This window comes from Sinocyclocheilus rhinocerous, unplaced genomic scaffold (assembly GCF_001515625.1).
Source record: "Sinocyclocheilus rhinocerous isolate Xijiao unplaced genomic scaffold, SAMN03320098_v1.1 scaffold299, whole genome shotgun sequence".
In the NCBI taxonomy this organism is placed as follows: domain Eukaryota; kingdom Metazoa; phylum Chordata; class Actinopteri; order Cypriniformes; family Cyprinidae; genus Sinocyclocheilus; species Sinocyclocheilus rhinocerous.
Window position 1 is genome coordinate 2,903,065 of NW_015652998.1, and position 12,134 is coordinate 2,915,198.

The 12,134-nt window shown below is 35.5% G+C and overlaps 2 protein-coding genes across 2 annotated transcripts in view; both read left to right on the forward strand.

Annotated features, from left to right (window-relative positions):
- The window catches only part of LOC107715265 (glycogen phosphorylase, muscle form-like), a 12,937-nt gene extending 10,178 nt beyond the window's left edge, over positions 1 to 2,759 (forward strand). Inside the window, exons 15-18 of the mRNA XM_016521349.1 lie at positions 570 to 777; positions 918 to 1,052; positions 1,971 to 2,037; positions 2,126 to 2,759. Coding sequence (XP_016376835.1) covers positions 570 to 777; positions 918 to 1,052; positions 1,971 to 2,037; positions 2,126 to 2,275 — 560 coding nt within the window. The 3' untranslated portion in view covers positions 2,276 to 2,759. The remainder of the gene's footprint in view (positions 1 to 569; positions 778 to 917; positions 1,053 to 1,970; positions 2,038 to 2,125) is intronic.
- A 5,106-nt stretch (positions 2,760 to 7,865) lies between these two features.
- The window catches only part of LOC107715266 (solute carrier family 22 member 6-like), a 12,076-nt gene continuing 7,807 nt past the window's right edge, over positions 7,866 to 12,134 (forward strand). Inside the window, exons 1-4 of the mRNA XM_016521351.1 lie at positions 7,866 to 8,491; positions 9,372 to 9,475; positions 9,603 to 9,607; positions 9,901 to 10,069. Coding sequence (XP_016376837.1) covers positions 8,099 to 8,491; positions 9,372 to 9,475; positions 9,603 to 9,607; positions 9,901 to 10,069 — 671 coding nt within the window. The 5' untranslated portion in view covers positions 7,866 to 8,098. The remainder of the gene's footprint in view (positions 8,492 to 9,371; positions 9,476 to 9,602; positions 9,608 to 9,900; positions 10,070 to 12,134) is intronic.

A 12,134-nucleotide genomic window follows, 5' to 3' on the forward strand; every position in this document is an offset into this window, starting at 1 on the left:
TATATATATATATTTCTGTTTTTATTTTAATTTTAATTTAATTTAAAGTTTTAGTATTTTTTACTGTTAATTGTCATTTTTATAATGTTTTTTTTTTTAAAGTTTTTGTTATTTTAGTATGTCACTTAAAACTAAATGAAAATGAGAAATGTTGGCAACTAGCTGAAAACAAAGTAAGTTTTATATCTTAAGTTAAAGTTTATTTTATTTCAAGTAATGAAAATGTTTTAGTTATTAACTGTAATAACCCTATCTACTACAGACACAATCTCCAAACTAATTGATATTACATTTAATTAATACAAAAAAATGAAATAACGCGCTGTTTAAAAACATGCTGCCAGGTAGCATTGTAGCCTCTGTGGTTAATGCATATTAATTATAAAATTAATATTCATTAGCACAATTTTCTCTGTATAGTGACATCACTACCATCCATGTTCAGTTTCCCGCTTCAAAACATTAAAACTGCTTTAAATAATTCCACTTTTTCCACATTATTTTCACCTGAAAGTGTGAGTCATGTGATCATAAAGATGATCCCTTTAAATGTTTTTTCTTTCTATCAGCGATCCCTGCGGCTGACCTGTCCGAGCAGATCTCCACAGCTGGCACAGAAGCTTCTGGAACGGGCAACATGAAGTTCATGCTGAATGGAGCGCTGACCATCGGCACCATGGACGGAGCCAATGTGGAGATGGCAGAGGAAGCAGGAGAAGGCAACATCTTCATCTTCGGCATGAGAGTGGAGGATGTCGAAGCTATGGATGCTAAAGGGTTGGGAATAATATGAATTTTAATACTAATAAAACTGATACTGACTTTAATTATTGTACTTTTCGGTAGAATGTAGAGATATAATAAGCACTCATGCAATATATGTACTGTATATGACATGACCTCCTTCCATCTGGCAGATACAATGCATCAGAGTTCTACAATCGTATTCCAGAGCTGAAGCAGGCCATTGACCAGATCGCAGGAGGCTTCTTCAGCCCAAAACAGCCAGACCTCTTCAAGGATATCGTCAACATGCTGATGCACCACGATAGGTAGAGAAACAGGAACAAGAAACACATTGCCACACACAAAGACAGACAGTAATAGACACAATTTTGTTTTCCGTTGTACAAGGAAACACATACAATGACCACAATAAGAATTTTTTTTTTTTACAGTACTACAATAACATTAATATGCTTACAAAATTGTTACCAGATATGTATGGCAATAACCCTGTAAACCAAATATTTAAATTTTTCAAATACTTCGTAGTTTAACAACCACTATATAATATAATATGTGACCCTGGAGCACAAAACCAGTCATAAGGGTCAATTTTTCGAAATTGAGATTTATAAATCGTCTGAAAGCTGAATAAATAAGCTTTCCATTGATGTATGTTTTTTAGGATAGGACAATATTTAGCCGAGATACAACTATTTGAAAATCTGGAATCTGAGGGTACAAAAAAATCTAAATATTGAGAAAATCGCCTTTAAAGTTGTCCAAATGAAGTTCTTAGCAATGCATATTACTAATCAAAAATTAAGTTTTGATATATTTACAGTAGGAAATTTACTAAATATCTTCATGGAACACGATCTTTACTTAATATCCTAATGATTTTTGGCATAAAAGAAAAATCGATAATTTTGACTTTTTGGCGATTGCTACAAATATACCCCAGTGACTTAAGACTGCTTTTGTGCTCCAGGTCACATATAACATCGGGAGCTAATTATAACTTAAAATTCTTAAAGGAACTTACAGACCATTTACTGTTCAATAAAAGTCTGATTGTATGGGTTTAATGTATTCAGTCCATTTACTCTAAATTAAAAACAAAAAACAAAACACCTTATATCTGGGTCTTTTAAATAAATTAATATAAATAATATGCTACTATAGAAAATAGTTTCATCACATTTGTACAGTGTATGAATCAAATGTGTTTCTTTGCTGCACAGGTTCAAGGTGTTTGCTGACTATGAAGACTACATCAAATGCCAAGAGAAAGTCAGTGCTTTGTATAAGGTGAGTAAACAGTTTTTGTTACATTGCCAAAAAAATACAAATTAAGAACTTTGAAAATTATCATTTATAATTCTCTATCCATTGACAGAAACCTAAGGAATGGACCAAGAAGGTGATCCTCAACATCGCCGGTTCAGGCAAGTTCTCCAGCGACCGCACCATCTCCCAGTACGCCCGTGAGATCTGGGGTGTAGAGCCCACTCTGGAGAAGCTTGCTGCACCTGATGACCCGAAATAAACCTCCACCTGCCCATCTCGAACCAAGAGCAACCTGTATGATCGAGCAACACTAGATGCTTCCTCTTCAAGAATCCAGCTATGGCAACCCGAACGCAATCTGTCAATTTTCAATCTTAAACGTTATGCCTCATTCACTTCACATACAATCAATAACTCCAACAAACTCAATGTTCAACGGGTAACATCTATATCAGCATTATTCAGCAAAAACCAGGGCTGCGTTTCCCAAAAGCATCATAAGCCTAAGTAGATTGTGGAAACAATTGGTCTAGGATTTACATAGGCTTACGATGCTTTTGGGAAACGCTCTGAATCGCATATTCAGAATAAGATGAGGAAACATCAAATCCCAGAAGGTTCTTGATGTTATATTTGGGGTTTGACATTCAATGCAGTGTTTTTCCCCTTTCTGAAAGTATAGAGGACTAAACCTGCAGAAATTAAAAATAAATATATATACAGTATATAGATAGATAGATAGATAGATAGATAAATAAATGTAATAACAGGAAACAAACGAATATATTTCATTTGTAATAAAATTCAATCCTGAATGTATTTTTTATTACCTTTTTCCTATATGAATTATTTTCTAAATTTATTTTTACATTTATTTACTTATTTCATTAATTTTTGTATTTATATATTTAATATTATTTATTTTTATTCATGTGTTTATTTTTTATATTTATTTATTCCCACATGTATTTATTTCAAGGTTTATTTATTCATTTATTTCTTTTTACTTTTCCGTGTGCAACATGGAAATGAGGGAGGTGGTTCTTGCGGAGCTTGTTGGATCAACTGGATGGTTCCAAGATATTTTCACAGATTCACATTATTATGTCGAATTGTTTTATAGCGACTGAATTCGGCTATTTATCCTCAAAGTTTCGTCATTAAGCCCGGTACCATCAACATCGTCGACGAGTTTCTAGGTTGATTACGCCTCTAGACACACTCGGTGGAGGTTTCTAAGGCTTGTGTTCATTTTGTAATCACAGAGAAAAGACTCCCAAAAGAATAAATACATCAATAAATAAATTAAATATAAAAATAAATAAGTGAATAAGGAAATAAAGGTTAAAAAGAATAAAAATAAATGTAAAAATAAATACATAAAAGGAAAAAAAGAATAAAAAATACATTCAGGGTTAAATTTTTATTACAAATTAACTAGATTTGTTTTTATCAAGTCATTTATTTCTTTATATATTTTCCTGTTATTACATTTATTTATTTATCTATATATTTATTTATTTTTAATTTCAGCAGGTTTGGTCCTCCATATTCAAGCACTGCATATTTTGGAAAAAAAAATCTAATTAAATCCAGTCTCAAACACTATTGCATTTGGCTGCTAGTTCTTAAAGGATTAGGAACATGCTTAAAATGACAAGATTGTCAGTAATGTGTGCAAAACGGTTGGTGTAGGGGGTCACGGTTGCTTTTAAACCGTGACAGTAAGCATTGCTCATACATATGTGTGAATTTGTGGTTGCTGCTTGTACTTTTAACACGTTTTTGGACTGTGTAATGTGTAAAAGTCACAAAAATCATGCAATTAAAAGTCTCATCCAGCTGTTATTAAAAATCAGTTATACCAGGCCTTTTTCCAATTGTTTTTGTTAAACAACAAAATTATGTAATAAACTACAAATAAACCACTTTGTTCTCTCATTACTCACCAGTTTGCTAAGAAGAAGTGTTATGTAAACACACACTTGTTGACCCATTCATGCTTGACACTTGAGTACTTCAGTATTTACCCATGTGTGAGCAATGTCTCACACGCTCTACACAAACAATGTTTTAAATCAGGCGTCAGTTGTGCTATACGCTGCCAATAACCAATATACATGACATGCAGTTTTTATAATGGCTAACTAGCAATGTCTAGAGCTTGGTTACTCTGCCTCAAATTGGGGAGGAATGCTAAATCCCCCCTTGCAGCTTCAACTTTGAGGTCATCTCACGAACTGGCAGGGGACGCAAGAAGCTGGCTCAATCTGTTACAATGTGTTTCACGAGATGGTCTATGCTCAGTTATTTGCTCTGGCAGCTGGTGTTGCTCTTTACTGGAGGGATTTGGAGATAAATGGGTCCTGACTTTCCGTTCACACAACAGAACGGGAGGCACTGGATTATCACAGACGTCTATTGCTTCACTTTAACATCATTCTGGGTCAAATGTATGTGCCTATGAATGATTGTGTAATGTCAGTTCCTCAAGTTAGCACAGGTGGAGTTCATCACATTAACAGTGTATAACTTCAACAAACTCAATCAACGTTCAACTGGTAACTTCTATGTCAGCCTTATTCAGCAAAAACTGTGATGATACAGGATCACAGAGTTAGAAACTCAATCTATGCAACCACAATTTTTTTTTTCTTTTTTGAACAGTATATGGATTGTTTTAGCATTCATTTACATCAAGACTGTTTGGTGCCACTCACATTCTTTCACATGCATTCTTTCACATAAGGGTTTTTTAAAATGGGCGCCCCAGTGGCCGCAATGGTATGGGACTAGGGGGTATTTAAAAAAAAAAAAACTTTCAATGTACATATGTACAAGATTTTTCTCTCTTGCCACCTTTAGCTTTCTCACTAGTTACAACATTATTTTATGCTGCTTTAAAGCAATATTTATTATTAAAAGTGCAATGCTAATAATCCGATCCGATTCCGATTCGATTCAACACAATGCGATTCGATGCAATGGAGAAAATATGATCACTTTTAATGCCTCGAGGCCTGTTTCATAAAACAAGTTAACCAAATAAGCCAGGCTTATTTCAGTTAGTCTGACTCATTGTCAAATGATTTGGTTCCATAAAGCAAATGTAGCCTACTAGCTACATTTGATTTACCTATTACAATAGTCCACTTACAGTTACTGCTATCATAAAAAACACACTTTATATGTAGGTTTAAAATTCTACAAAAGACACAATGTCCAAAAACACATTTTTTCGCAAAATGTATATTTTACTCAGAATTATTGCGCTTCTATTCGATTGCACAACTGCGCTCGTTGCTCTTGCATGCCTCGCCCACTCCTGACAGCAAAATGTATATGTTTGCATGACTTTCTAACATTTACAGATGAAAAATATACCCAGCACAGATATATTCGCTGTTTGCGATGGTGGATTGATTTGATCCATGATCGACATTCGACATTAAGGTCTGCTTAAGAATTAGTGAGATTGTGTGAATTTAATTTGTCGATAATGGAACCGCTTTAGCCCCGGTTGATTTGTTAGGTTATTTCAAGCCCAGTTTTGGACTTTAATCCCAGTTTTTCCTCGGGTCTCCGTGGTGTTGTGATGCGTCACATTCACGCAGCAGCAGCGGTGATGAGAGCACGCGCTTGAGAAGCAGTTTAGAGAGGAGACATCTATAATATATATATATATATATATATATATTATAAAAACATTAAAAAAAAAAAAATATATATTTAAATTAAATATAAGAAATGTCTATAATTATATTTGTTCAATAGTTACTTCTAATAATTATTAAACATTACTGTTATTACTGTTTAAAAGTTTGGGGTCAGTAAGAGTTTTTCATGGTTTTGAAGGTCTCTTATGCTCACCAAGTCTGCATTTATTTGATAAAAATACAGTAATAATTGTAATATGGTGAAATATTTTTGCAATTAAAAATGACTGTTTTCTATTTTAATATATATTAAATTGTAAGAATCACATGATCCTTCAAAAATCATTGTAATAGGTTGATTTGAAATTCAAGTAATTTTTCTTATAATTATCAATACTAAAGCTGTGCTGCTTAATATTTTTATGGGAACTGTGATATATTATTTGATGAATAGAAAGTTCATAAGAACAGCATTTATTTGAAAAAGAAATCATTTGTAACATTATAAATGTCTTAACTGTCATTTTTGATTAATTTAATGCACCCTTGCTGAATAAAAGTATTCATAAAAAAAAAAAAAACTGACCCCAAACCTTTGAACAGCAGCGTATAAAATAATAAACAATTTTACAATTACATAATTAATGATATAAAAGTAAATATAAATACAAAAACTAAATAACATTTACATTTAAACAAGTAAACATTTTCCACATAATATTTCAAAAAGTTATTTAGTATGATTTAGCTTTAGTATGATGACAAATAAAAGCTAATTATTTTATTTTGCATAGATGACGTCTTATCAAAATGGGTCTGTATACATTAAAATATATAGTTGCCTATATGTATATTTTAGAAAGAAGGTTCATCACAAGGGGTTAAAAAAGTTAACAATAAAACTAATATAATTGATGTGAGTTTTTTAGATGTATGACTTATACAAGTCAGTCAGGTTTATGGCCTAACAGTAGAATGAACATGTTTAACCTATAGGTGTGTGTCTGTGTTTATGAGTTAAAAGGTTGAAGTCTGAGAGTCAGAAGACATACAGGTCTATAGGGCTAAACATCTTTGGTTACTTTTCTGCTTTGTGTTATGTGTTCTGTCCCATTCATAATTGCTCAAGTAAAACAAAAAAATGTCTGCCTTTGTCCCACTCAACAGCTAAACAAAGAGACCGTAATTATGCCTTAAAATCATTAATGTACCCATAATCCCCTCCCCCCTTCACATCCATAATGAGACATAAACTCCGGCACACTAATCTACCCTGAGTTGAGCTCTGTTCCTCACAGTAACACCCCACCGGCCCGGACGCTGGACCAGCTTCAGGACACAGCAGGTACGAGCACAGAGGTTAACCAAGGGATTCCAGAGGGAGCACAACAACTTCGGTCAAGCTGAGGCATCTTTTCCTGGGCTTCATGGAAAAGTCTGTTCGTGCCACAAACAGTTTAAACCTGGACCTTCTAATCCAGTGCAGACCCGAGGTGCATTTCCACCCGAAAGCCTGAGGAATTTCACAGCTGATTATACAACAACGCATAAAAGTTTCTCTATTTACTTCTCCTTGTGAGAATCGCTTTCTAGTTCCATTTGATTTAGAGAGAAAATTCAGGACATCGCTCGAGCCACAATAGGTGCGTATGCACTTTTTTTATGCTCATATGTGAATCTTTTTTATTTAATTTCTTTTTTTAAATCTTATTTTTATTTGATTTTTATTGCATTTAAGGTAATATATACTGCATAGACACTAAATATTAATTTAGTGGTAAAATATACATAGTGGTAAAATATGTATAGCCTGAATGCACTTTAAGTCGCTTTGGATAAAAGCGTCTGCTAAATGCATAAATTATTATTAATTATTATTATTACTAAACATTTGATGCATAAATAATTTTCACTCAGAAATAGCTAGTATTTACTAATTAATTACAAATAAACAGCAAGTAATTCATTGAATTACACATACAATTTTGAAGTAGAAAGACTGAAATAGTGCTTTCTTTGAAAACATACTCTAATAATCTTTATTTACAATCTCAAATTTTTTTTTTTTTTTTTACAGTGATTCCAAAGCATAATATATTTGCATCTGTATAATATCCAATAGACTTGTGCTTTTAATCATTTGGATAAAAACCTGCTAAATCATTGCATTAAATGTTATGTTGGAATGTAATTGTTTTGTGATTGCAATGTAATTCTATTTTGATAAATGCATAGCATGACCTATTTAAATGTCTATAATTTATTTTTTTATAAGGGTTTTTGACTAACATACCTTATCTTTATGTTCCCACAGATAAATTTTACAGCCGGCTTGCTCCTCAAGGCAGAACATTGGGTTATAAACTCTTTTCATCACATGAATTGTGATACCTGTGATATTATCTGTTGTTGTTTGCATCTAAGCTATGGCCTTTTCTGACCTGCTGGAGCAGGTTGGCAGCACAGGACGCTTCCAGGTCCTGCATGTCACCCTGTTGAGCATGCCCATCCTAATGATGGCCAGCCATAACCTGCTGCAGAATTTTGTGGCCGCTGTGCCGCCACACCACTGCGCCCCCCACGCCAACCTCTCAATGTCCTCCATGGGTGCTGGGGACGTGCTACAGGCCACTGTGCCCCTGGGCCAAAACGGCAAACCGGAACGCTGCAGACGCTATGTACATCCTCAGTGGCAGCTTCTGAGCAGCAATAGTTCAGAGAGCCTATGGGAAGAGGGTGTGGAAGAAATAGAGACACAGAGTTGTGAGGATGGATGGTACTACAACACGACAGAAATGAGCTCAACTATCATTTCTGAGGTAAATGGTAAATGTCTATGAAAAGGTCTAGCATCATTAGTGCAATAATTTAATTAAAAAATCATATATTTTTAGATGCAACTTCTGAGTGAAAATACTATTGGGGCCACAGCACTCTTAGAAATAAAGGTTCCCAAAGGGAGTTTTTGCAGCAATGCTATAGACGAACCATTTTGGGTTCCACAAAGAAACTTTCAGTGATCAGGTCATAAAATATATATTTTTTTGCATCCATGCTGAAGAAACCAGCTCAAACCAGCCTAAGCTGGCTGGCTGGTCTTCCAGTTTGGTCATAGCTGGTTTAGCAGGCTGGTTTTAGAAGGTTTTTGACAACTTCTTTACCTAGTTAGACTGGGAGACCAACTGGTCAGCCTGGCTGACCAACCAGCTAAAACCAGCTGAACACCTGCTTAGTCAAGTTGGGAGACCAGCTTGACCAGCTTAAACCAGCTAAAACCATAGGCTGGTTTTCGCTTTCTTTTTTTCAGCAGGAACATTTTAATAATCTAAAGAATCTTTACATCCTGCAAAGAACGTTTTATGCAATGCACTTTTAAAAATAAAGGTTCCAAAAGGGTTTTTTTTTCAGTGATGCAACAGAAGAACAGTTTTTTGTTCCCAAAATAACCTTTCAGTGAACATTTTTTCTTGGTGTGAAGAACATTTGAATAAACCTTTTTCCACTATAAAGAATTTTTGTCCAATGAAAAGGTTCTATGGATGTTAAAAGTTCTTCATGGAACCATGAATGCCAATGAATATTTTTTTTTTGTTTTAAGAGTGTGTATGACCTTTACCTGTCCAGAATGCTATATGCAAACAAAAGAAAGTAATAATGTTTATCCTGTGTGTTTTTAATTGAATGTCTATTCTCTTTTAGTGGGATTTGGTTTGTGATCAGCGTGCCCTAAAGCAAATGAGTCAAACTACCTATATGGGAGGTGTCCTTGTGGGAGCAGTAATTTTTGGGGGACTTTCTGACAGGTTGTGACAAGTTTTACTATTAAATACGACAGCAACAACAACATTATAATCATAAACTCTATTATATAATATCTTCCGACTCAGAAATGCAGTAGCACATTAACTAAATTTCCATTTTCTGATGCAGGTTTGGTCGGCGTGTTTTATTGCTGATCTCTATCTAACCTGATGATGGCAGTTGGAGGAACATGTGCTGCCTTCTCCACCTCCTTCACCATGTTTTGCATTTTCCGCGTTTGCTGCGGCATGGCCCTGTCTGGTCTGGTGCTCAACTCCTTCTCTCTAAGTGAGTACAGTGAATAACACATCTGTAAATAAAAGGTTGGCACCTATTGCATGTGTGGAGAAAAAGAAACATTGCATTTGACTGACATTGTATTTGGCGACATCTTGTGGCATGAAGTGTCATTATTGCTTCTCCTCAGTTGTGGAATGGATCCCAACACGTGTGCGGACGGTGGTGGGCACAGGAACGGGCTACTGCTACACCACCGGCCAGCTGATTCTGGCAGCCCTTGCTTACTGCATCAGAGACTGGCGCTGGCTCACACTGGCCGTATCTCTGCCTTTCTATGTGTCCTTCCTCTACTCATGGTGCGTCTTCTGCTCCTGACTGCTCCACTTTTAAAACAAGTCAATTACATTACAAGTAGTGTCAGTATTTAGGGGTTCAAGCGCGTAGCTCTGAAACCCTATTGTAATTGTTAGAATGGCCAAGGATCAGCAATCTCCACATAAAACTGATTGGGCACACGAAACTGTAAGTCATAGAGACTCACCAAGGCTCGCCACAATCGGCCTGACAGGGGTGCTACAGTGAAGTACGAAATTGCTCATAACTCCTAAAACGTTAGTCGAGGTAGTCGCAGGCTGGTCTTATGTCGTTGGAATCCTTACGTCCCATTCACACGGGGCGTCTGCATCAACGCTTGATGGAGGGCGTTTCTGAAGCTTGGTGCTGACATGAACGTCAGTGACAACAGCCAATCACATTAGTTGTCTGGTGTTGCATGAACGCTATTGGCTAGCATCTGCACCAGGGTATTTGCATAAGGCGAATAAAAGTTGAAAAGTTGAAAAGTTTTCAACTTCTGCTGCGAGCAACGGACCCAACGTGAAGCCACGGACCCACAATTCATTTCGGCAATGCTTGACGTCACTCCATTCAAAGTAAATGAGAGGCGTTGATACCGACGCCCCGTGTGAATGTACCATTAGCTCACACGGGACAAAATGAATGCCTCGAATTCAATTATCACCTGGGCGAAATTTTCGGGTATTTTGGATTTTTGAAAAACCTACTTTTGCGAACTAGTCCTAGGTTTTTCGCCCGATCAGAACCAATGCAGAAACATTCTCTGGAGAGTGAATATCAATAATTATCAAAAAAAAAAAGTTTAATTTTCAACTCACTGTCACAAAGGGACGTCAAAACGTTTGAAAGGGGCTGGGCCAATTTTACTAAAACGGCTATAACTATTGAACGGAATGAGATATCTTCGCCAAACTCAGAATACTTATGTAAGAGCTCAATCTGAGATCACATGAAAAAAAAATTGTGGAGCTTGGCCACTTGGTGGTACTATAAGAGGGGAAAAAACATAAAAATGGCTATAACTACGAAACCATTTGTCCAATCAATATGAAAATTGGTATGCCAAGTCTTTGTCCAAAGTGCCACAAGTGTCTGTAAGAACATTTGTGTATCTCAAACTTGGCCAATGAAGTATGAGCACCTATTAGGCAAGGTTAACGGAGGTCGATCAGAACGAACCTCAGTGGGCCTGTTTGACTCATGGACCTAAAGGTCTGTGAGAAGTTTGAAAGAAATCAGCCACTGGGGGGCGATATCGCATTTTACAAGGGCGTAAACGATTGTATATTGCACGGCTTTTCACACATACACACAATATTCGTATCATATGATAGACCACCTCATTTTGAACAACTTTGCCTTAGAACCACTACTGTCAATCAAATTGTTTGTTAAATAATTGAGAATAGCCTATGTAAAAAAAAAAAAAAAACTACTTTTGCGAATTAGTCCTAGGTTAAAAAAACACTGCAGTACAATTCTCTGGACTCTCTAGGTCAATAATTGTCAAAAAATGTTGACCTTTCCCCTTTCGATAACTATAACAGGGTCATTTAGAAAATGGGTGTGGCCAAATATACCCAAAAGCCTACAAATCCTAAACGAAAACTCGAAACTTCACGAAACTAGGTGAGCATATGCGACACATGATTCTAAACAAGCATGCAAAGTTTCATGGAGATCGGACTATAGATGGTGCTATAACAGCCATAAATGTTTATAAATATCGTACTAGGTAAATTACCAGGTAAATTACCTGGAATCGCCAAACATGCTCTTTTAAATCATTCATTTAGCTGGTTTCAGGCTTGTTAAATAATACAATATGTCTTTTTCCTTACGTGCTTAAATGTCTTAAAGCGCTTGAACCCCGGTAATCGCTGCTTGCATCTATAGGCTATTAACCACTTGTTTTTGGTTTAAGCTACATAACATACACCATACCATTCAAAGGTTTGGGTCAGTAAGATTTAATGTTCTTTTTAATTTTTTTGATATAGTAAAACAGTAATATTGTGAAATATTATAATTCAAAATAACTTTCTTAATTTCAATATATATATA